This window comes from Haliotis rubra, unplaced genomic scaffold, assembly GCF_003918875.1.
Source record: "Haliotis rubra isolate DU_JTF1 unplaced genomic scaffold, ASM391887v1 Scf3, whole genome shotgun sequence".
NCBI lineage: Eukaryota > Metazoa > Mollusca > Gastropoda > Lepetellida > Haliotidae > Haliotis > Haliotis rubra.
Genome location: NW_025766968.1, coordinates 5725960 through 5753501, shown reverse-complemented (window position 1 = coordinate 5753501; position 27542 = coordinate 5725960). Strand labels below are relative to the sequence as shown.

At 39.6% G+C, this 27542-nt stretch overlaps 1 protein-coding gene across 17 annotated transcripts in view; it reads right to left on the bottom strand.

Moving 5' to 3' along the window:
* Positions 1–27542, bottom strand: part of LOC124282461 (FERM domain-containing protein 3-like) — a 92106-nt gene that overhangs the window by 28957 nt on the left and 35607 nt on the right. For all 17 annotated transcript variants that reach the window (XM_046718449.1, XM_046718450.1, XM_046718453.1 and 14 more), the window contains exons 2-5: positions 20657–20761; positions 18008–18050; positions 6664–6742; positions 335–432 (exon numbers count right to left, since the gene is read on the bottom strand). In XM_046718449.1, the coding sequence (XP_046574405.1) occupies positions 335–432; positions 6664–6742; positions 18008–18050; positions 20657–20761 (325 nt within the window). The remainder of the gene's footprint in view (positions 1–334; positions 433–6663; positions 6743–18007; positions 18051–20656; positions 20762–27542) is intronic.

Here is a 27542-nt window from a genome sequence, read left to right as displayed (position 1 = left end):
ACAAAAAAGTTAAAGGATACAATATTTCCCAAAAATATAGTGAATCTGGCAGGACAGAGTAATTATAGTAGCATTAAAAACATCAGGAGCACTTTAACTTGTTTTGATGGGCATTACTGATTTAGGACAGTATATGAAGAAAATGACTGTTCTAAGGATAAAATATAATAGTAATTTGTACTGAGCACAAGCGAAATTGTGTTGATGACTGTTGGTCTGTGTTATAATGTCAGATGTTATAATCAAACTTGAAAAAGACTTATTTTGAGTCAGCAAATTCATCTAGTATCCTAGGAAAGATCACAGAGTGTAGGACTACTGCCAAACTACTTACACTGGACAATGTATGACGCGAGGTGAACAGCATCTTGTGGGGAGCACAACAGACGGCCATGATGGAGGTCTCGCCGCAACTGCAGATACAAGTAGTAGCTGAAACAGACAGAGAACAATACAGAACGGACATCATGAACCCAAGTCCAGGTCAGAAGCTGTCCCATTGTCAGGGTTTGTTTGTTACTTAACGCTGCACTCACCAATATATGGTGGTGGTCTGTAAATACCGTAATCAAGTCTGGACCAGACAATCCAGTGATCAACAGCATGAGCATCGATCTACACAATTGGGATAAGATGACATGTGCCAACCAAGTTAACGAGCCTAACCACCCGATCCCGTTAGTCGCCTCATACGGCAAGCATGGGTTACTGAAGACCAATTTTAACCCGGATCTTCATTGGTCTGCTGTTCCATGACACTGTTTAACCGAAAAACTACCTAAATATATTCACAGCACACAAAGAAGCACAAAATGAAACAAGTTAATTCATAAAACCCCATGACGAGTGATATCCTACTAATGTCAAGACAAGAATCGTGATCAGGTAGATTCTTGAAATCGATCCACTGACCATAACAATTAAGAAGATAAGAAATACAAATCCGCACAGCAATGCATGGTGCTTTCAGTATTGATGTCTGATGATTGTTGAATTATTGTTTTTTGCCTTTACTGACATTTCGTGCATGGCTACTTATACCACTATTTGTTATGTACATTTGTTATGCATTGACAGTTGCATTCTCAACAGCATCACATTTTATAAGCTGAACACACGACTAATGCAAAAGTGGTTGTTCAGAATTGCACAAAAAGTTGAAAATCTCAAATCAAATAATGGTTGACTAAAAATATTATTTTTGACTTCTATCATGAAAAAATTAAAGAAATTTCTAAATCGGTTTCCAGAAGCACTCTTATTATATATATTTTTTAGACATTTTATTCATCCATCCTTGTTACAAAACATTGACCTTCATGCCAGGGAAATGAGGCCATTGACATAGAGGAAATCTTTTGGCATAATATACTCCGCAACAAAAGTTCTTGTGACGCTATTAAAAATGGTGTAGAAAAGCGCATAAGTAAACAAAGTTAATACAAACACTTTTATTTCATAGAACAGACATTTGACCTGCTAATGACAACCTTAATTTCAGATTAGTGACAATTTCAAAGGGTCAAACACCAATCTGAATGCTTGGGGGGTAGAATGAAAAGTCCCATTCTAATACCGGGTATGACCACCAGCAGAGTTGATACAGGCAACACACCTCCGTCGCATGGAATTAATCAGTTGTGTATGACATCGTTGTGGGATGTTGTCCCAGATCTCACGAAGACATTGTTGCAGTTGCTGCAGCGTTACAGGCGGATTTGGTGAGCGCCGCAAGCCTCTTTCCATTTCATCCCAAACGTGCTCAATAGGCGACATGTCCGGTGACTTAGCTGGCCAGGGAAGCACATCAACATTATTCTGAGCCAGAAAACGTTGAACAACACGGGCAGTGTGCGGTCTGGCGTTGTCCTGCTGTAGCGTCACCTCTGGTCCATGTTGCCGTACGAACGGTAAAACGGCTGGCTGGAGAACCTCATCCCGATATCGCTGCCCTGTCAGATTAATTGCACCATCACGCTACCGCCTCCAAACCGATCAATTTCCATGACACAATTGTCAGCATAACGTTCGCCACGTCGATGGTAAACTCGCACACGGCCATCAGCTCTGTGAAGCGAAAATCTGGACTCATCCGTGAAGAGGACATGATTCCACTGACGTTGAGTCCATCTCACATGCAGTCTTGCCCACTGTAGACGTCGTTGGCGATGTTGTAACGTCAAAATCGGCCGTCTTGATGGGCGTCGTGCGATGATCCCAAAAAGCCGTAAATGTTGACGAACGGTTTGTGGTGATATCCGCCTGGGATGGTTGCTGCCGTGACTGTTGCTGGTTGGAAGCGGTTCCGGAGGTCTGTCTGTCGAATCCAGTTGTCTTGACATTGGGTCGTTACTGGGGGTTGCCCAATACGAGGACGGTCTCTGACGTGATTTGTCTGTTGGTGTCGTTGCCACAAGTTCCATACTGTGTTTCGATGGACATTGAATCTGCGAGCAACATCTCGTTGTAGAGTACCGGACTGGAGCATTCCAATAACTCACCAACGTTCATTTTTCTGTTAGCCTTGGCATAACAATTGTTTAATTCTGCTGAGAAATTTGATGTTTTTTCAGATTGCACTCTTTCAACGTGTCTTTATCAAGAATGAAACATTCTCTCCTTTACCCAGGTTTAAAGATCCACAGTCTAACACATTCCTCACAAAATTTCTCGTGCAAAGTCATTTTTTCATGATTTGCAAACATTACCTTGACAGATGCATTTGGATACTCTGTCATCGTGCCATGAACCTGTTTTTTTGATGATTTGTATACAAAAAGGAGCATTTTAAAAAATATCCGTGTCACAAGAACTTTTGTTGCTAAGTTTATTTGATGTAATCAGTACTTTACAGTTGACTTAGGTGGGATACAACATCCAAGACTGATGAATTTTATCAGCAGTACAATTGCTTAAGGATATATCTTTTTCTATTTTATATCTGACAAAAAGTTCCTTTGAAAATCTTTTAAACTGTGGTTTAGAAGCACTCTTATTAACTTTTCCAAACCAAATCACTTGCATGATGTGATCGAATTGCAATTTGTTAAAACGACACCAACACATTAATACTTAATAGACTTATGTGGAGCATCAAAGGCCTGGAATGTCTAACCCAGTTTTAGCTGCTTCCAGGGCAAACTGAGATCTTCAGAACGGACACCAATTCAAATATAACCCAAAACAATAAACATGTCAAATTGACTAAAGGGATAAATAATAACACACTTTACACAGACACCAACACCTACATTAGCAAAGTGACCCTGACAAATGTATTGCAGTACTTGTTGCAACAATGAATGCTGAAGCCATCCAGCAGAAGAGTGCTTAACACTGTAATGCCTAAGGGTGTTATTCCTACGTAGTGAGACTAAGGCAAGAAAGGAGCATACGCCTCTTTTCACAAATGTCAAGCCATTACAGGCATGTTGTAAAGCTTGCCAATATCACATTAAACCCAATCTGTCTCGGCACTGGTCAAGTCTAGACGTGGTGCCAAATATAGATCCCAATCGAAGCAGATATTATCAGTTTTCTCTTAACTTGACCATAGCAACACTGAGAGGGTCTCTGTTTTAATGTCGTTACAATCTGCTTTAGAAATAGTTTCATAGCATGGATATAGAAGTTATTCGTCCGATTGAGGGACAAATGCATGCTGTCTTTATAGAGCAATGAAAGCATGATTCTGGGGACAAAGCCTTCGAACCATTATATAACAATAATGGTTTATCTGAAATGATGGAATTTCAAGATTCAAGTTCTTCATACTACCATATTCAACTAAATAAGCATCGGAGGTGCTGATGAAAGATATATGGCAAAATGTGAAGTTTTAAGAGGAGACCCATTCTCTTCCCACAGAAGTTACTTGTCATATCTTCGCTGAGAATGACATCCTCGAGGGAAAACAAAGCCTTTGAGCAGCTGAGCTGGATATCGGCCATATTTCCGGTTCTATCTGGCCGTAAAATCCCCTAACGGCAAAAGATCGCAACACGAATGATCTCCTTCTTCTTTATCCAATCAGAACACGTGTTACATCGACTTAGATTCAACTTGACTAACACAAGAAAATGTGGGGCCACAAATATCCCTCCTCTGCCGGGGACTTGTGTTGGTGTTACACACAAGATGTTTAATGACTAGCGTGTCCGTTGTCAACGAGGGCGATGGAGATGCCACTGATCCGCCATAACATGACTGAGTTCTGTCTAGAAGAAACGTTTGCGCATCGCGCAGGGAAAGAGGTTTAGTTTTCTCGAAACATACGGAAATTACGGAGGCCTTGCGAATGATCACTTTTGAAACAACGTCGCTGATTGCACAACTAAATCTGATTGCAACCAATCACGAATCCTGAACACTCGCACCATGAAAGGGCCGTATTAGAACAGAGGTTCGTAGGAAGATATGACAAGTAACCTCTGTGGGAAGAGAATGGAGGAGACCCTGAATTTCCTGGATCTCATATCACTGACAAAAGGTATCACATTTAACTTTTCTCACGATCACCCGGTATTAACACCTTAAGGCGAGCTAAGTGGATGCAATTTTCTTATGGACTTAGTAAACTGTCATCAAAGTCCTGGTGTAGATTAATTAGATTAATAATCAGTGCTCATGTGTAAGAAATTTACACAAAAACACCATTAAACCACCATTTTCCCATGAATTAGTCTTTTACCTTCTAATTAATATCCCCAAAATGTAAACAAGGATTTAACAACAAAGTCACCAAACACTGACTCTCTGACCCTAGTACCAGTAATATCATATTGTGTCATGTCAATGAGGGAGGAAGTTTCAAAGTAATTGCAGGCCTCAGACCACTTTGGTCAAATTAAGTGATAACCTAACACTTGAGTTCTACTCATTGGGAGGTGTTAAAAGCCCTGGGAGTTGTTTGCTTATCAACCTGAGGTGTATTTTTGTCGCTGGCCTGTTTATGGGCTGGTATTCTATTCTTTATGCCCATTTTATGTCTTCCCCTTTCAGTACCGCCAGCATGAGCTGATCACCTCTATCTGTGCAAGATGGCTGAAGTGAATAAGTACGGTGGTACCATAAACAGTACTTCAGCCATGTCCAGGATGTGGGAGGAAGTTGAGAGGTGCAGAACATGATGGAGGTCACCAGTGAAACCCAGAAGTAATGGTAATGGTAATGGTAATGGTATGGTATGGTATGGTATGGTATGGTATGGTATGGTATGGTATGGTATGGTATGGTATGGTATGGTATGGTATGGTATGGTATGGTATGGTATGGTATGGTATGGTATGGTGGTATGGTATGGTATGGTATGGTATGGTCAAAACAAACCAGGGCGCCGATGTACAACACAACATTAGTGCTATGTTATGGTATGGGAGTAACGATCACCTTAGCCCTAAGATCACTTTGTACAAGGGCACCCTGAACGCATAATCTGGTTCAGTTAGGCTTCAAACCCATAACCTTTGTGAGAGAACACGGGGCAGCAAGGTTCAATACTGATCAGTAACTGGATATAGCTGTGATTATCGTGACATTCACCCACTCACTGGTGTAAGTCCTGTTACCATGGTGACATATTTTCCATAAATTCATCTGAACATTTGGCCAAAAACAACATAACCAGTATAATAACTGTCTTGACAATGACTCTTGTATACTGACTTCTTAAAAATCTAGTCATCTTTGTCCACCACATTAATTTTGTGTAAAAAAACATGTCACTTACGTATATGCACATCTAATATTTAAAAATTAATCTTAAAAAGTTCAAATGACAATTTTCACACTATTCCTATTTCTTGTACACATTGCAAAGGATCTACTAGCATCCAAATGGCATTTAACAAAAACTTCAAAGGATAATCGGAAATGCATGACTAAATTGCACATATTGCTTGAAATGTCATCCAGCGATTTCTCCCACACTCAATTATGCCTTGACACGTTAACAAACTGACTTTGCTTTGTAGTGTGAATGCTGTCACTGTCCTCAATGCTCCACTAATCCTAGATAAAGCTACGGAAGAGTGTGTAATCATGAGACGTAATTCAGTGATGATAACCCAACGGAAGTGAACATGGTCATCAGCTTGATAAAGCAAAATCTCAAGGGCTTGTATTAATACAAACAACAGACAAACCAACTGTAACAACAATGATCTCAATGATCAAGGCAAAATTATCTACACAAATCAGAGGGATACACAAAGTCGATGATCTAGACTACCAGTTGTCCGACTTCCATTTTTGTGCAAGCTGCGGTGGCTGAGCGAATTAGATGGCTGACTTTGTGTGCTGGCGATTAGGTGCCCGACTCTGAGGGTGTGGGTTCGAATCCCGGATGGGACTGAATCCAACAAAAGTACTAGAATCTGTACTTTACTGAAAAATGTAATCCCAAACATAACATGTGTTAGATTTGACCACTTTCTAAATGGCATTGTGTATTTTCACAAAATTATCAAGCTCACTCACCTACAACACTCAAACTGAATTTCAAATGGCAGATTTAAAAAGTTCCCAGGTGGAAAATCAGTTAGTGAATGAGTGACTGAATCAAAACTCAATTTCATCTATATACAATTTCTCCACACATATAATATGTACTAAGACCAAAGTAGGGATGATGTCTGCCCAACTTTATGTCTGACTGCAACTTACCGTGTAATCTCTTCATGAAGTTTCATGGGATCTTCTGGGTAAAACTTCACACGAAAACAGAGCACCATGGGGTTCACACCTGTAAAATAATGTGATCATTGTAACCACACATAACAATCCCACAGGGAAACATTACATATCTGAAGGCAATCCATGAATTGTTCTTAAGTCCCAGAATTGTCTTGGGTCTGAGGCTAAAATATGAATGAACAAGGTGTGGGACCCTCAACAAAAAGTTTATCACTGGAATATCAAGCAAATGAAGCTCAACAAAGAAAAAGAAGAGAAAAAAATCACTGGAACATGGTGCATGTAAAGCTCTGCCAATCACTAGCATAAAGCACATGTAAACCTACACCACTGGTGTTGATCCACAAGCATTGACATGCTACTTGTAGACTGGTAGTTTTACAGGATTCATTGTAGTTATATCGCAAGGGTCCACGATACATCGATGTATCGCCACAAGAGACGATATATCCCGATACAACTTCAGTACTAGTTAAAGTTGTAAGGAGTATTGCATTAGGAATAGGAAGGGAGTCTCTTTGAAATTCTTCTGAATTTTAAAAACAAATTGAACCTTTTAGGAATTTGTTTGTGTCTGTTATCTTTGTTACATGGACAAAGGAGTTGGTGTATAAGTGAAAGAGTGTGAACATGTTTCAAACTCTGTGAACTGTAGAATACTTGTCTTTAGTAATTGAAATATGTTTTAGTTGTTTGACAAATAACACCATTTATTAACATACACGAACGACGTCTTAGCTTTGTTAAGAAAGAGAACAAAGAGAAGATAAAATTTAGAAAGCATACTTAAGAGTTTTTTTCAGTGATTCTGAATTCTGATATAAATTACATTCAATTGTTTGTGAAAGCATCGGTGCAGAAACACACTTTCCCAAAGGAAACTTGTTTCAAACTTATATATGTTAGATCAAAGTATACTGAATATGTTTGACTGTACTTTAAAAGCATTAAATGCTGAAACTATATTAAATGAACAGCTTTTTAAGTGTGTGTGAATGTAACACAAGATCTGCTGTATAACAAATAAAGATTTTAAAGATAAAGTCATTTTATCTATCATATATGTTCTGCTATTAGAAATTGTAAAGTATCGGGATACGTATCGTATCGCCACCATTGTATCGTGATGATAATCGTCTCGCAGGTTCCTTGCCAATACTTTCATGATATATCGGCTCGCCTAAGTAAACTGGTATCGGGATATATCGTCTCGCCACTTAGACCACGATACACAGCTCTAATTCATTGGGCTGACGTCTCATGAAAACCTGATATTTCAATGTGCGATCAGAGTCAGTTACGATGAATTAACAATATTAGCGATGTATTATGATGTCAATATGGCAACACATGCAAGCACTTATGGGCTGCAACAAACCAGAAATGTGTCGCAGTTCAACTGGTTTTAAAACAAATCATAAAGGACAGTGTGATAGTAGTGAGGTGCATACTTCTGTTGACTGACTGAACCTAATCTGACCCTGTCCTTAAATCTTTTTTTCTGTTATTTGTAGGTATCACTGGGAATAACATGTAAATAAGAGGAAATGATATAAAAAATTGAGAGCCTATCAACCAAATCTACTTTTAAATTGCCGTAAAACAAAAGAAAACCAAATTTTTGTTTTTTTGGCTTGGACAGCCATAAAGTAATTATCATCCATGTTGACGCTATGTCTTCTGTTTTGTTTGTTGTTTAAGACAACAGTCAGCAACATTCCAGGTTTAGCATGGTGTTCTGTTAAAAGTCTGGACCAGACACTCCAGTGATTGACATCAAGAGCATTGATCTATGCAGTGGTAAGTTCAAACAGCTCTAAAGCAAATCAAGAAGTCTACAGTGGCACCTGTACCAATACAGATATGATGTCATGAAATGAGGGTTTGAAATTCATTTTAAATCAACAAAACAAGACTGAAAATATTTTGAAACAGAAACTATCTCACAGAAAATGTCTTTTTATGCACAACCTTCCTGTCTAGCTTATAAATGCTCTTTGTCATTTGTGTCTTCTTGAAGAATTTTACTTTCTCAACGCTTGTTCAATCCAAAGAAAACCTATAATGCTGTATTTCAAATTTAGTCATCATCCCTAAAAATCTTGACTCAAATCAGTTAACAAGCCGTCTCACAAATTGATTTCCTCAAAAGTCTGGCATCCCTAAATGAGTTGAACGTTGTTTTGGACGAACCGAAAGTTCATGCTGTTATGAAATCAGTTTTAACAACATGTGAATTGTACATCATCCTGTAAGACTCAATCAATATGTGATACACTATTTGTACAGTAAGCCGTCGAAACCGAGATGATTACTGTGATTCCAGGGGAGCAAATCATTACAGCATGGATACAGATACAGCTGCAGCATCACAGACAATGACCCTGACATATTTGAGCTCAGATGGCTGCGGATATCAGATATTATCCCCATGTTACAGCACACTGGGTCGTCATCATCATCAACAACTGTAGACTGGGACATATCTGGCTGGGTGGTGAATCCAGATGGGGTAATGTCTGGTTAAATTTACATCAACATGAATAAAATCACCATCCCATTGATTTAAAACAGAAAAATGCAAGGCCACACCTTTTCAACATACTTTACAGAATTTTTACAAGGAAACAGCTGTTGGTAGGTGAAAAAAGAGAGCAAAAAACCAACAACATTACTTTCATATGTTTTTGCTTTCTCCAACACAAGTAGGCTGGTATGAATATAGCTTCTTAAGGTTTCTACATGAAAATCTTGTTTGTTTATTCCACAATATAAAACATCAAAGTGGGCCTTGTTTTGGAAACAGGTTTTAGAAGCAATACTTATCAGTACACCGATAGGATATATGAAACAGTGAATTCAATATTTACTTTCTCTCTTTCCAACCACCAACCCCCACCCCCATATTTCCACATACTAAGTAATTGAAAATGGATTCAATCCATAAAGCAAATGAATGAGAATTGTGTAGTCTAAATCTGGAATCTTAAATATTCCACCAACATTTTTGGTAATTTCACTTTCAAACATAATGAGGAAATTTCCTGTGGGAGGCATTGATTGAGAATGCCTCGCAATGTTAATATATTAATGATTAATGAACAAGATGAATATTAAACACACCACTACATCAAATTCAGCCGACATGACAATAAATTATACTTCCATGCCAGTGCAGAAAGGTCAGGGTCAGGTGGCTAAAGGCAGTCCCAACAACTTAATTCTGATACAAAATGTCACTGCAGAAATATCATCTCTGCTTTCAATACAGTTTTATCTATGAAGGTAGCAATCACTTTCAAGGATATTCCTCAAATAGGCTGCTATAAATTCGACAAAAAAAAGGCTACTTCATCTTCCACTCCTAAAATAAACACATTCTGATTCAGTGCCAATGATCAAAAGTAACATCTACAAACAACTGCCTCATATTTCACATCCCACGCCAGTTTATAATCAGCATGGATAGCAGCCACCTTCACTCAGTGCCTGGTTTATTTGTAGTTAATGGGTAACAATCAAGTGCTTAGCTTCCTTACATATCCCACAACTTCTTCTACCAACGATAGGCTCCTAGTGAGGTATTGGCACAATAGGTTCCTTAGTGAGGTATTGCACTGTAACCAATATTGCCATTATATAACAGCTAGTGAGTACAGAACAACATCACACCCTGCTTAGATGAGTCACTGAATGCTAGCTATGTACATCACATATTTACCAAAGTTTTAATAATCTAATATCTAGTTAGTACAGGGCCCTGTTCCACTAAGCTTCGTAGCACTAAGATGATCGTAACTCCCATACTTTAACATAGACTTCGACTCATCGTCGTGAGTGTTACGATTGCTTTGAGGAACGGGGTCCAGAATCATATCACACCCTGTCAGATGCTTGCTATGAGAAACACATAAAGACCAACATTTCTCTAAAAATAACCAAATATCTAGTTATAAAGAACTATATCACAAACTCATTGGTCACTGGATGCTTGAAATGTGCAACACATTGTAGCCAGTTTAAAACAATTGGTTATATCCACCTGCTGCACTGCTGCGTCATGCAATATACAAGTATATTTCATATTTATGCATATCACATCAGCGGCTGTGCTGCTGTACATCTATTGCCCAACACAACAACACAGGCAATGTTTATGTTCAGATCTAAACAACCGCCTCCGTGGTGTAGTGGTTAGAGCGTCCGCCCAGAGAGTGGAAGGTCGCGGGTTCGATCCCTGACCGCGTCATACCAAAACACGTTAAAATATGGTACTTGTTGGTCCCTGCCTGGCACTCGGCATTAATGGGTACAACAAGGACTTGTCGGCTCGGAGTCAGTATAATGTGTCTGAGTGGGGTATTCATGCTTCACTGCGACATGGTATCTCAGTGAGATAGCACTATAAAACCAGCTTCAGTCTGGGCTAGTACAAGCAGTCGCACATACACATACACACGCATGCACGTGGTCATATGAGCGAAATATTCTCAAGCACGATGATAAATCCAATTTCACCTCACCTCAGATCTAAACAGTCCATGTGTGTCTGTATTTCAAACACCAATAAAATAGTGATTCATTGTTGATACAGTAACAGCTATCTATTTCTGCCATGTTACCAATATTTACATTGTTTGTCAGGATATTGAACAAGATGAAATGATTCTGTAATCCCCTAACAGTATGAACACATCAGTAACACTCTCATCATTTGGTTAACCTCTAATTCCTTCTTTCAATCTTAACGCCCAGAACATTACACAGCGTTGTTGTCAGCACTGACCCTAACTGCATCTCTGGAGGCGGGTGTGGGGCTCAACACAGTATGTAACATTGTGTTTCAATGTAAAGTTAATGTGGGAGGAAAGCCTTAGGTGAGGCAGGTGATGGATGTTTCTCATCTGGGGAAACGTGGTAGTTTCAGGACATGATCGTTTGTCAAATCCATGAAAATAAGACCTTGGTGAAGATACAGGTCACAACTTTGTTCATCAGTCAGGCCCACGAGGCCCACTGTTTTTTCATGATGATTGTTTGTTGTTAAATGCAACTAATTCCAGTTATGAGTGAGTTCAGTTTTACGCTGCTTTTGGCAATATTCAAGCAATGTCCCGGCAACGGACACCAGGAATGGGCTTCACACATTGTACCCATGTGGGGAATTGAACCCAGGTCTTCAGCGTGACAAGCGAACACATTAACCACAAGGCTACCCTACCAGCTATGTGACGATGGACTGTAAGGAATCTAGTGTAAAGAAGACAAATCAGTGACTGATACTATAAGCACCGATCCATCAAATAAGTTATCTAGTCTGACCACCCATCTACTTAGATAACTCTCGGACCAGGAGTTGCAGGGAATCTATTCTAAACATTTCTATCTTGGTGTATTGTTTAACGCCCCACTCAGTAGTATTCCAGCTGGTGGTCTAAGTTGTTGAGTCTGGACCAGATAATCCAGTGACTGATGTCATGAGCATCAATCTAAACAGTTCAGATACAATGACATGTGTCAACCAAGTCGGTGAGCTTGACCACCCGATTATGTTAGTTGCCTCTTTCAACTAACATGGGTTGCTGGAAACTAAATCTGATCTTCACACGCCATTCTGAACAGAAATATACATGGGGGCTCTTTCAGTAACAGAGTTGAGAATAGCTGATGCATATATGGACATATAGATGAATATGAACCCCTCCTCACAAACTACCATGATACCTACAGTACATCCAGTACATCCAGTCTCTCAGTGCCTTAAGTTCACCACATACACTCACCATCATGGCTATCAATAGACACTTTCAACCCTGGTAGGGAACTCATCAAAATAGCTGTAGAATTTAAACATATTTGCAATAACCTTTGCCATATTTAAAGACACTATGGCAATCTTTCAAAGTAAGAGTGTTCTTTTTTCACAAGACTTTAAGCCCAAAATAAACTCGGCCTTTTTTTCCCCGCTTCGGAGCTTTGTAGAAATGTTAATGGTACGTAAACTTGCGGCAGCCCTTCATGTCCGGCAGTGGGCGGATGATGATGTGTCTGCTGACAAGGACACCATCACCACAATAATGGGAATCTTTTGTTGCCGAACTGTAGGCAGCTTACTGTGCAAGCTTCATCAGGTCACTACCCATTAGGTATGTCCACGTTCACACTAGCTATCTTGTTTGATCTGTGAGGGCACCTGTCATGTTACTTACAACCATTTTGACAGGCTGAATATACAAGTACCTGTCAGGAATACTTAAATCTACAGTTGTGACAATATGGACATGTATCAAGGACATTTCAAACTAAATGCAGAAGTTAATGTTCATCTTTGAAGCCCTACTGCCAAAAATAATTAAAAGCTACAAAATTCACTTACCAGGCATCATGTAGACTACGATTGACATGATAGCATAAAAGCTTTAGCTGTTAACAAGTTTACCCCAAGACCTTCCATCCCATTTCTCCTAAACATCTCAAAACTTGTGCCATTCAAGAGCTGTTGACTTCAGCTGAACTTTCAGTACAGTCTCCAGTTGAGTTAATACAGTCTTTTGTTTTCTTCCACATCAAAATCCTTCCAATGTCCCTAAGTGTTTCAAAGACGAATTTGTCAACAAGAGATCTCAAATGAATGAGGCCATGAGCTGATCCTTTGGAAGGCTTGAAATAAGTCTTAATTTTATCCTACAAGACTCCAACGTAATAACCATTAGATCACGAGGCAATGTCATAAATCGTGAAACCATTTTTTTTCAAACACTGCAGACTCATTTGTCTTACATTTACGTCTAAAGAAATGACCTAAGATCTTGTTCAGTTACACTGCACTTTAAATCTGTCCACACAGGCAGATCAAGCTCACAACACTCCTTGCACCGGGGCAGGTCACGTGAGATAACTCTTACATCAGCAAATGCAAACTCCCTTGACTTCAGGTGGTGCAAACGTCACTTGGCATCATTGCAAACATTCCTGTCTCAGTATCACTTGCACACACTGCCAACCCCAAGACTAGAACTGTTTTCACGCTTTGTATTTACGACCTAATCTCCACCCAAATGCCTTCAATATATAGTCAGCCTCGGCTGTACCAGCTGTTTTCTGCTTCGTGATGTCAGTACGCACTTCATGCCATGTAGCATCACTGACAAATGGTCTCTCCTCATGCTGTTGTGTTAGCAATACTCATAGCTTGTGTGTCTCATTGGCAGGTGAGTCCATATACCTGACTTGCCTAGGCAGTGGATGCTAGTGACACACCAATAATAGACCTAGTATTTCAACATCATGTATTTTAGATCTTATGTCATAATACCTATTCCAGTTCTTTCTTGTACTCTCTAGCAATAACATTGCAACTTAAAAAATACTATTTTCTTATCAACTACCTTACAGGTAGTGTACCTACAGGTATTCAGCATCAAGCGATATAAATCAAAATGTATAACATAAAATAAAGTCTCCAGTTACAATGAGGTTGTAAACCTGCACTAAACCTCAACTCCTTTTCTCCTTAACATCTAAAAAATATATTCATTCATGTCGACACACTCTATGTAAAAGATATAAAACATATAAAATTTCCCCAGTACAATTACCTGTCTAATTCAGATCAATCAACATTGCGCCAGTTTCCCCATTTACACACCACCTGTCTAGCTCCAGCCCCTGCTGCAAGTCAGACATGTAAAGGGATCTTTCCCCGGTTGAAATACTCTTGATCTATATGTGAATCCTGACAGCAGCTATTCCTGCTATATATACCTTGTGTCAATGGAGGACAAGGAACCAAGCTATTCTGCTACTATTTCCCACACACCATACTTAGACTTCCTCCTTGATCTCCTTATCCAATCTAGACAAGAGGCCGTATCAGTACCCACATTGACCTATCATTACTGCTGTCTAGTCTTATTGGAGCAATATTGGAGCAATATTGATATAGGACCATTGTGATTGACTCACATTGGCTAAATCTTGAAGCTTCCAACATGGCCGACGAGACAGAATTTCAGTCGACATGGTCACTGAGAAGTATAAAATCACTGCTTGAGAATTCTGTGATTTTAAGTGGAACTTTGCCATTTTGTCTGTGAAGAAAAGTCCAGAATTAGATGAACTTAAGATCAAGCCAGTTCTTTCTTTGATCCAACCCAATACATAATTTCCTCTTGAAGTACATTTAATGCAGCTTTCTACTTCATCAATCAAACATTATGTGATTTATTTCATTGAAGAACCAACCTGCAAGAGGCTTCCAGATTAAAATCCACACCTATTTATGTTGCCTAAGTTACAAGTACCGAAACTGTAAACACTATCAATTTTATTCTGCAGCTTCTCAAATGCTGACTCGGTTCATCCCAATTTCACCTTCCTCATTGCATGTATCTCTCTTCTTGTAAACTTCAGCCTAAACAGTTGCAACCAGTGATCACTTTGAGTGGAACCTGATCCACTGCCTATCTGACAAATTTACCATTTATACTACAAAACATGCAAAGCAAGAATCGTTTTTGCCAATTATGCTCTGTCAGATAAGTAGAACAGCAGAAATGTATAATGTGACTTGCTAGTTTCTCGTGATACTTAATGATAGACTGCTGGCACTGTTTAATATTCAGTTGTGAATTAATATTTACAGCAAGGCCGAAATCCCACTTTGACTATTCCAGTGTGAGTGAGTTGGGTTTTATGCCGCTTTTAGCAATATTCCAGCAATATCAAGGTGGGGGACACCAGAAATGGACTTCACACATTGTGCCCATGTGGGGAATCGAACCTGGGTCTTCAGTGTGATGAGTGAACGCATTAACCACTAAGCTACCCCAATGCCCCTCGAGGATTCCAGGTTAAGATAGGTAACTGGCACTAATGCAGGATGTCAGAGGTGACCAAACTGATCAAGAGGTCAGCCACTGATTAGTCGCCACTGTACTCTGGAGTGTGGACCTTCATCACCCACTAGCTATCACTGGATCATCACCTACAGTCCCATGTCATATAGCTACAATGCTGCTGAATGTAGCCTTACACAACAAACAAAACAATGAAGTTTTCAACCTCAGAATGTCCATGACATCAACACGTGTTGATTAAAGTTTATTTCTGAAGTTTACATGTTGATGCATTTGATATTAAAAGACACTAGGATGAGATGTTTATTTATCATCCCAAATAATTTTGCAAACTGACTCATGCTAGGTATGCCTTCTACTCAAAGACTACTGATGGTTTGGCAAGTTCTGTTGTAGATCATGGTCTAGACCACTGCCACAGTCACTGACCAGTGCCAGGCTAAGATAGCATGGCTAGTTCAATAGTATATCATGAACTAGACTATTTCTCATCCTGAAGTCCAACTTGGGAATGAATTCAATGAAGGCAAGTATTCTTGGAGTCTAGATGAACATTTAGTCTCTAAAACGAACATATTTTACAGACAAAAAATGTAAAATACAATGAAAAGGAGCCCACAGACTTTCTTCATTTTCAGAAACTGTGGACATCTAGACTTGCCCGCATATTCTAGCCTTGCATGGGCTTTCTTGGCTATATTTGTTTCAGGGCCTGTATGGCAGACTAGTATTCTTGATGCTGCCTAGGAACTAGTTAGTGGTCAATGCTGTGTCAGGCTGTACCCAGAGATCTTGATGGGAATGTGTCAAATGTCAACCAGACAAAGTCACAGATGCAGATACAGGACACTATTCAATGGTGTTCCACGATATCCAATATTCATTTTGGGCAAGACCAACCATTTGGAAACTCTCAAGAGCCCAGTTACCATACATGTCACCCTTTCAAGGACCATCCACAACCAAAGCTGATCAGCTTCAGCTGATTTCTGATCTGTGTGTTGTACGCACGACCACGTGCCACCACCTACGATATGACCTTTAGGCATACTACAGCGGAGTGCGGGATCCACAAAAATTGGTTATTGTACGCAGTAATTGAGCTACTGTTTTTCCATTTCCGATCAATTATGAAATAACTCAGATCTATAACTTCCATGAGAATGAGGATCAGGGATAAAAATAGCTTAATAGTGCTATTTTTTGTGTAACTCAGTACATACAATGTTTTCCAGCTATGGTACATTTCCTTGTGTGCATTTTTATTGCCGTGGCAACTGGCCAAATTGCTGTTGGAAGCATGCGACTTGAAGAGAATATCAAGACTTGCTGAGTGTGTGGAAAGTGTAACATACATGTATCAGTGAGGCAGAACTCCCAACTTCAGTTGAGCCGAAACTCCGGGAAATGTCAGCCCCCTTAAGACCAAGAGTGATCATGTCTGGGACTCTTTACAGACTCTGAAGGCTCACTACTATATGTCGTCATGGTGACCAGACAATTACATAAAGGAACTTAATCTTATGTTAGATTAAATCATAAATCCCCCAATGTACAACAAAACTGAAAAGAAGTTTTTCACATGCACCTCAGTCTGAGAATGTCAATGGAGATGAACAGATAGATATTGCTCACAAAGGACCATAATATATAATTATTAAACTTAGATTTGATGAAAGCAAGGGAAGAAACTATGTGTTGTTACCTGTAGCTATGGTAGGCATTGTCTACCTGTAGCAGTTGTAAGCATACAGTTTACCTGTACCTCTGGTAGGCAAAGTGTGTTCAGGGTATGAGATATGGGAGGAGATATGGCTCAAAATATGAGCAGTGCTGCAGCCAGGATTTCCTTGGAACATGTGGAAGGGGCCAGTTAGGACCTACCTTTAGAAAATGTGGGCCAATAACTTCGAAATTTTGATTGTCTGCCTCTGATGGTTCATTGTCACTGACGTGTGGTATTTTGGGGGGATTGACAGCCGTACAGATCTGTAATCCTTCTCCTTGACATTCTAACAGCCAAAACGATACTATGATAAACTCTGTACATCAAGTCGAGCTCCATACAGTGATTCATATTACAGTTTCCTATGCAAATAGACGCACTAGCAATGTGTAGAGCTTATGAAGCCACGCTATGAATTCCAGAAGTGTCAATATTTTTATTTTGATTTCCGAATGTTTGACAACGCTTTCAATGAAAATAGTCATATTTTGAAATTATTTATGTGCCCAATATATAAAAACGCATTATAAATGATAAATTTGAGCCAATGTTGGCGCCTACATTTATAAACACCAAGGTCAGTACAATTAGCAGGAATCCTGCAATTACGCAGTCTGGCTGCAGTACTGTATAAGCCATGAGATGTGATATGAGATGTGAGAAGAGGAGAGAAAGATTATTAAAACGGTATCAAGTTATCAACGTTTCACTAGTATTATGTCGCACCTACCTTTGAGTTGCTTATATACAGTTTTCAATGGATCCAACCAGTGCTGAAAGAAAATCAGGAAGGATGAATGAAAAAGAAAAATCACAATGTCACGTCTGATGGATTCATCTTCATATTCTACACACTTCTCACATGTTGACATATACTGAATACGGGACGACCACTGCACACCACCATCAAATTCATATTAAGCAAAGAAATCTATTCCTTTATGTAACAGTTCATGAATAATGGATTTAACTGAAAAATGTATTGCCATAAATATTGGTAAAGATTTCAACTTTGATACTGTTATTAATGAAAAGATTTGTCAGTACTGAATGGCAATGAGTTTAGAGGTATGAATCATCGTCAGGTTTCCATGACAACATACACCCATACTGCTTGTAACATCTATTTACATTTTAATGAATACATGTATGTGCAGAGGTTGTCATATTATCTACCTTCAACGATGGTAGGCATACAGTTTACCTGTAGCAGTTGTAATCATACAGTTTACCTGTAGCAGTTGTAATCATACAGTTTATCTGTAGCAAAAGAAGGCAAACAGTCTACCTATATCTGTAACAGGCACTGTCTACCTGCAGCAGAGGTATGCATTGTGTACCTGTAGCAGTGATACGTATACAGTTTACCTGCAGCAATGGTTAAAAGTACTAATACCTGTATTGACATTGGTTTATATACATTAATTGTAATGTTTATAACAGTAGTGTAAAGCAGATATCTGTGCTACATGTGACACAGCCACAAGTATGCCTAAATTCTGTGCTTGCTGAAGGAGGAACCAAACTAACCACCACTAAAGGTCACAAATACTCCTTTCTCCTAAGTAAAATTTCCATCTAATTCAATCCAATTTAAGAAGTAAACCAATGACTACATTCCCAATCTAGGGCTGCCTTTTCAGTTATAAAGAAACAATATCACAAGCTGGAGGCAGAAAGGTCAGAGTTTAAGCAAGAACAACAATGGAGCTTGGAATGTCTACCATCCAGTGCATGTATGTAGGCATGAAGGAGGAGTATAAATGCCATCAGCCTCGTCTATACCTTCCTCCCTAGCACAAGTCCCATCCCCCTACACTGTACACACATATCCTCTAAACCCCCTTCCCCAACACGATTCCCATCCCCATTACATTGTACTGACATGTCCTCTAAACCCCCTTCCCCAAAACGACTCCCATCCCCATTACATTGTACTGATATGTCCTCTAAACCCCCTTTCCCAAAACGACTCCCATCCCCATTACATTGTACTGACATGTCCTCTAAACCCCCTTCCCCAAAACGACTCCCATCCCCATTACATTGTACTGACATGTCCTCTAAACCCCCTTCCCCCCAAAACAACTCCCATCCCCATTACATTGTACTGATATGTCCTCTAAACCCCTTTCCCAACACACGACTCCCATCCCCCCCACTACATTGTACTGACATGTCCTCTAAAAACCCTTCCCCAACACACTACTCCCATCCCCATTACATTGTACTGATATGTCCTCTAAACCCCTTCCCCAACCGACTCCCATCCCCACTACATGGTACTGACATGTCCTCTAAACCCCTTCCCTAACACACTACTCCCATCCTCCTACATTGTACTGACATGCCCTCTAAACCCCCTTCCCAAACACGACTCCCATCCCCACTACATTGTACTGACATGTCCTCTAAACCCCCTTCCCCAACACGACTCCCATCCCCATTACATTGTACTGACATGTCCTCTAAACCCCTTCCCAACACGACTCTGACTCCCATCCCCACTACATTGTACTGACATGTCCTCTAACCCCCTTCCCCTTCCCCAACGACTCCCATCCCCACTACATGGTACTGACATGTCCTCTAAACCCCCTTCCCAAACACGACTCCCATCCTCCTACATTGTACTGACATGCCCTCTAAACCCCCTTCCCAAACACGACTCCCATCCCCACTACATTGTACTGACATGTCCTCTAAACCCCCTTCCCCAACACGACTCCCATCCCCACTACATTGTACTGACATGTCCTCTAAACCCCCTTCCCCAACACGACTCCCATCCCCACTACATTGTACTGACACATTCTCTTTACCCCCTCCCCAACACGACTCCCATCCCCCCTACACTGTACTCACACGTCCTCTGTACCCCCCTCCCCAGCATGGACTTCCATCCCCCACGCACGTTTGCAATTCCCTTTAACATTCATGAATCTGTGTGGCAATATAAATATCTGTTCTGTCACTTTGAATCGGAAAGTCTTGAGCCATAATCTTCTTCTATAAATACCAATTTCCTAATCATGAGCTTTTTGCAAAGCTCTTGTTCAAACATGTGGCTTTACAACTGTAATGAATAATTTAACTGATCAAACATATAGAAAATGTTTCTTAATTCTTTAAAAAAATATGTTCACAAATGTCACAAGATTTTAATGTTGCTTGCTTGTTGAAACTGTTTTATATTGATCAAAATGTGTACCCAATGTTTAAATTTCAGATAATTCCAGTCTGGACTGCCAATTCAAACAATGCCTAGGTTGCCAACGAACCCAAGGGACGTAATTCTGTAAAGCAAATTGTGGCACTACAGATGGCAGGGCCACTAGTGCCCACTGGATCTGTGAAAAGTTACAAAGTTTATACTCACTCTTTGTTTCTCGGCATCCACATATCGCAACCCAAAGTAATCCTTTTCGACCAAGCTGAGTTTCTCGCATACTCTGTCAAATAGCCACTGTCCAAGTGTGTCTTTCTGTAATGATAGAAAAAGGAAACACATATAAAATATGTAATATTGACAGTATTAATAGTGTCTCAAATGACACATTGGAAGCCTGAGTCATATCATGGCACATTCAAAGTTTATCAAAACCTGAAACATTAATGCCCGAGAATAATTAGTTTTATGAAGTAATGTGATGACTCTTTAAAGATACTGAAATTTGGAATCGACTGATTGCTTGTCAAAAACCAAACATCAAATCCTTGCTGGAGGTTCATCTGTGCTCTTTTGATGCAAATGATCCAAAATCTTAGCTTAAGCACGATGCACACCAGCAATTGTGACGAACAATATAATACAATATTCTAGCTGTTTGGCAATATACTGGCTATAAGATCACAGTCTGGAAATAACCGATTCTCGATCAACCAGCCATGCCACCAAGTCTGCTCACCCAATCCACTTAGTGGTTGCTTTCGACTACCATAGGATGCTGGCTATCTGGGAATAACCATGGGGTTAGCCATGCACTGATTGGCTATACCCTTTATAATACAGCTTATATGAAACTGGTAATATTGTTCTTGATATATCACTTATGAGGCAACAAATGCAGTTAACATCTGCTTGCATATTATCTACCAATGACATACAAGGAACATGACAAGGAAAGAGACGGGGGGAGATCTTGGTTAGATTTGGCCTTCAGCATCCCGTGCTTGAAGCACTAGTAGAAGCACTAGTAGGATCTGATAGTTAGAATTGGCCTTCAGCATCCCGTGCTTGAAGCACTAGTAGAAGCACTAGTAGGATCTGATAATTAGAATTGGCCTTCAGCATCCCGTGCTTGAAGCACTAGTAGGATCTGATAGTTAGAATTGGCCTTCAGCATCCCGTGCTTGAAGCACTAGTAGGATCTGATAGTTAGAATTGGCCTTCAGCATCCCGTGCTTGAAGCACTAGTAGGATCTGATAGTTAGAATTGGCCTTCAGCATCCCACTTGAAGCACTAGTAGGATCTGATAGTTAGAATTGGCCTTCAGCATCCCTTGGAAGCACTTAGGATCTGATAGAACATAGTAGGATCTGATAGTTAGAATTGGCCTTCAGCATCCCGCTTGAAGCACTAGTAGGATCTGATAGTTAGAATTGGCTTCAGCATCCGTGCTTGAAAGCACTAGTAGCACTAGAAGCACTAGTAGAAGCATCTGATAGTTAGAATTGGCCTTCAGCATCCCCCTGATAGTTAGAATTGGCCTTCAGCATCCCGTGCTTGAAGCACTAGTAGGATCTGATAGTTAGAATTGGCCTTCAGCATCCCGTGCTTGAAGCACTAGTAGGATCTGATAGTTAGAATTGGCCTTCAGCATCCCGTGCTTGAAGCACTAGTAGAAGCACTAGTAGGATCTGATAGTTAGAATTGGCCTTCAGCATCCCGTGCTTGAAGCACTAGTAGGATCTGATAGTTAGAATTGGCCTTCAGCATCCCGTGCTTGAAGCACTAGTAGGATCTGATAGTTAGAATTGGCCTTCAGCATCCCGTGCTTGAAGCACTAGTAGGATCTGATAGTTAGAATTGGCCTTCAGCATCCCGTGCTTGAAGCACTAGTAGGATCTGATAGTCAAGGCTTTTGACATGGTAGATGGATGTCATCAGTTCGCAGTTGCCAACAATGTTACTGCTCATCGTGTCACTGGACTGTCTGGTCCAGTTTGGATTATTTCCAGACAGGGTCAATATTGCTGAACAAGTCGTTACACAACAAACAACGGGCAATAACTGCAGATAACCTGTCACATGTGCCACAGGATTCAGTTACGTTAAAGGGATTGGAAGGGATTGTTGTTCACACTTAGGCAATAAATACTGCATGACAGTGTTTTCCTCTACAGTCAGCCAAGCATGAAATGTATCCTCTCAACATAAATACTTTCTGCATACACAACCTAAGAGCTGGGCCTGCATGAAAGAGGCTAAAATGATTCCATAATTAAAATTTCTGTCAGTATTTTTCAGGTCCGATTTGTTGCAAAATTGAAGAAACTAGGAATGGTTCAGAACCAGAGCCTTCAGACGATACTAGTCGGTGAAGGCTACTTTCACTGGATGTTAACACAGTTTATAGGTTTTGTGATATCAACTTCGAATGCTGCATGCAGCCTTACCCAGCTGAAATGAGCATGTAATATTTCTGAATACAAATGTCGGAGTCATCTGCTTTATTCTTTTTAGAGTTATGGGGACAGATCAAAGGCTAGGCAATGAAATGATGCCACCATTTGCTTTTACAATCTTTATATTATTGGAATATTCTACTCTCCTTCCAACTTGAACCTGTACATTACCGATATTATATACAGGTGTTTAAATAAAGACAACAATAAGAAGGCTGCGACAGTTCGAAACCTATGTGTCAAGGACCACACACTATAATTGTCATCATGTATAGTATTCATATTCAATATTTCAACAACATATGTTTTCTGCTACATTAGATATAATGACACATGTTCAAGCTATTTCAAAATATATTAATGTGACAGTAAAAACAATCTAGTCCACATATATAATATATATCCCATTATCACAATCCTATCAAGGCCTGAAACACCAGATGTTCATTCAAGGTGATTCAGGGCCCGGTTTCACATAGCTATCGTAGTGTTATGACTGTCGTACCACCTATACTGTAACATAAACTTATGACAGTTGTAGCGATACAATAACTTTGTGAAACAGGGCCCTGGGGTTATGGACCGTTATAGCCCAAGAGATAGTAGTATACTATGTATCAGTTACATCAGTAACATGGATCCATGTGATATGAACTTTTACATTCTTGTACATCTCACCAAAGGTCGGTCTGACAGAATATGGCCATGAAAACATAGTTATGGAAGAGCAAATTACCTTTCCAGATACCTAAGAACACCCTTTGATGAAAATTTTCTCCATGTTTACTACCAATAACGTGTCGAGATGGAAGCTATTTTTGCAGAACTGAATCATGCATTTGCTACTGAGACAACATGCTGCTGCTGCAATGTTGATTGTTGGTGTCAAGGTTATGTGGAAGTCTTCAGGAATTGGAAAACCTGTGCATGATGGAGTCACATTGTTTAATGAGGTGTAGCAAAAGAGACCTGCACCGAGCTGGAGCTCACATCTTTCAGCTAATGCTTAAGTGAAAAGCGCTTTGAAGAGGGAAAATTAAAAATATATCCTATGGTAACTGCAAGCACATCCCTGCTAAGAACTGCTAGGAACAGCTGATCTAAATTTCTATAAGCAGAACACTCTGGTAACTTATGCTAAAATACCATAAAGTTATCTTATAATGCAGGCAGGTAGATTTGGAAAGATTATAAAAGTGGCTCTAAAAGGATGATGTTAAAGTTATCTCCCCTTGCATTGTCTTTACTCTCCTGTAAACCTGTGAGTGAGTGAGTGAGTGAGTGAGTGAGTGTAGTTTTATGCTGCTTTTAGCAACATTCCAGCAATATCACGGCGGGGGAAACCATAAATGGGCTTCACACATTGTACCCATGTGAGGAATCGAACCCGGGTCTTCAGCGTGACGAGTGAACGCTTTAACCACTAGGCTACCCCACCTCCCTGTAAACTTGTGATAACTCTTAACATATGCAACATGTGGATATACCTTCATGTTATGCAGAAACCATAACAAAGATATGACTCCTTAACACCCTATCTGTGCTTATCTCCCCTAAGTAGCAGCATTTTGAATACTATACTGTACCACTGTATGACGATATCTGTCACTTATAGCTGATCAGATGCTGCCATCAGCAAGATTCACTCACTCACTAAAACACAACCAGTAAATCTGTGCTCTGATGGTCACACTGCAATGCTATGCAAAACATATGAGCCTATGTAGATTAAGTACACCAGCATATTTAATTGTTTATCTCATTAAAAAAATACCACTCAATCTTATTATTGTTAGGTTACTGTTACTGTATTATATTGTTACTGAAAGCATGTAAGATATATGGGCATAATTACAACAGATGTCTATAAAACAATGTCATATTATAGATATGAGAGATATTCATTCCGATGTGCAACTAAATGTCAGTTTGATATTTATTTTTCTAAGTATTAAACCACCTGTTTCCCTGTCTTGATTTCTGAGGCATTATTACCACACTATTATGACAAATTCCTGGGCTCATTCAATAGGGGAATATCTCATTATTCATCTCCCTTATCAGTAATTTGTGCATCAGTGGAAGCTGATTGGATGGCTACTTCTAGCATCATTCAAATCAGGCTCAAAGTTGTTGCATTATGAACAGACCCAGGGTATGTTTCCCAAAAGAATGAAGATATAAAACACTGGGCAAATAAAGATGCTTTTTCCATTACCCATTTTCGTCTTCAGACTATTATACAAATTTGCAAATAATACATAACAAATATAAATAATAACCTTTAAAAACATAAACTTATGATTAAAAAACGAAACCCATTACTCAACATAAAAGAAAGCTTATGTTTTTCTTATCCCGCTGGAAGTTGATCAAATATTCATCACATATGATCCTCCATGGAAATATCACACACCACAGACTCTTCACGATGTGTTTACATTCACTTGATCATGGTAATGGGGCCTCACATACTACACACAAGATTTCATATAACAACAAACAGGCTTGTCTGGCTGGGGTTGATGCCATGAACCAGCTACCAAGGTACTGTCAGGGTTATCTCCCTTGATCTCTCCTCTGCACTCACTGCACATGTAATCAAACATTACAGACAAATGTGTTTTATATTGACAACATTCTCATACACAGGTAATTAACGCTTGTGCCCCCCTCACAGAATTTATGTCTTTGGAAGCACTGGATGTTTACTTACCAGGATATCAAATATCAAGTATGTTTGCAATTTGGTTGGTCAGTGAGTGCAAGAATGTGTATTTTGGGATAATGACAATGTTTTCCAGTTATCAATCATAAGCGATTTTAATGGCATATAATCTGTGATACCTGAGAATGAAAGTCACATGCCAGGTAAGGACAACAGTGAGTGAGTGAGTGAGTGAGTAAGTGAGTGAGTGAGTGTGTGCATGAGTGAGTGAGTCATATTTCTAGCTCCTCACAGGTAGAGGAATGATTAAGACATAATCTGTATGAAAATATGGAAGGATCTGGCATCCAGATTCACAAAAATACCATACACGATGACAGTTCACATACAATACCCCAAATACAAGATAGTGAAAGCCATCTAGTATACTGCAATGGGTTAAGATTAAGGAATCTCATTACAGAAAACAATGTGTGAAGCCCATTTCTGGTGTCCCCCGCCATATTGCTGGAATATTGCTAAAAACGACATAAACCAAAACTCACTCACTCCACCCAGGTTTAGTGTACAATAAACATAATTACAAAATGGCTCAGCATCCTTCAAACTTAAATGATAGCTGATCAGTCTATTTTCCGAATGTTGACCTTGTCAATAATCTGAGAGAGGTGCACGCATGATCCTATTAAGCTTGACATGCTACAAACAGGAGATCTGGCACGCTTCTTTTGGCAAAGCAAGTGTCTCGGTACATGGCCCTGTCCCAGAGATAGGTTCCTGACCTCGTGATAATGTTGAACATATATGAAGTGTTTCACCACAAGCACCATCGAAGGGGAAATGAGTTGGCAGCCACACAAAAGAGGTGATTATACCGTAGATTGCGAAAACACACAACTGACATCGCACAACCATGTTCCTCAGTAATCAGAAGCTGACATGTTGGCATCCTTGCATGACATACTGTTTCCGACATGACAAGCACACCAGCATCTGCTAGTCATTTTCCTGACCTATGCAAGCCAAGCAAAATACATATCATACACAAGTATACCTATACATCATATATACTGGGAACTACAAAAAGTTACACCGTGTGATGTGTCTCCCATACATCATGGCAGTCTTTCATCTCTGAATTCATCAGTCTCTCTACCTATGATAACTATGTGTTTTTAACCATAAGATAGATACTCATCCCAGGCTGGTTAGTACCCAGAGCTGTCGCCATGTCAACAGGTTGCCTGGCAACAACATAACAGGCGTAACCAGCATTTGCTGCCAATTTGCTAGTCTGTATGAATTTTTTTTTTTTTACAGAATTGACATTATTGATTTTTCGATGGTTTACAGCTCGGCCTGATTCTTGTTGAGGAGCAATGTTTTACAACTAGACAAACACACAAAAAATAAGCACATTTTTCACTGTTATTTTGAGCAGCAATTGCACACGACAAATTATACACTTCTATATGCATCTCCATGGTCTTTTCGAGGTTCCAGATATATTGGAGCCATTTTTAACATTTTGGTTGCCTGTAGCAACCACATCTTTATAATATTACTGAAGATAAATATTGGACCAAGAATACCTGAGCTCTGTGTTGGTTGTATGAATTCATCTTTCAATGGTCAAATTATCAGTAGAACACTTTGCCCCAAGTCTCCCTCTGCACTCCATTGAGGTCCTGCACACTTTCATACGCATTTTATGAGACAAAAACAATCTTGATAAAAAATATACCCAACAAATTTTGACTATTGTAGAATAACAGATTCCATAACCAGCTGGGTATTACTCCATGCCCAATGCAATAGTGTCATTTCTCTGAGTGCCATACATAGCATAAACAATGAAGGCATGTAAATAAATGTCTTGACCATATAAACCAAAGGTGACATTATGCAAAATATCAACTGAACTAGATAACCCAATCCATTTAGTACTTTTTGGTTGCTGTTACTTTA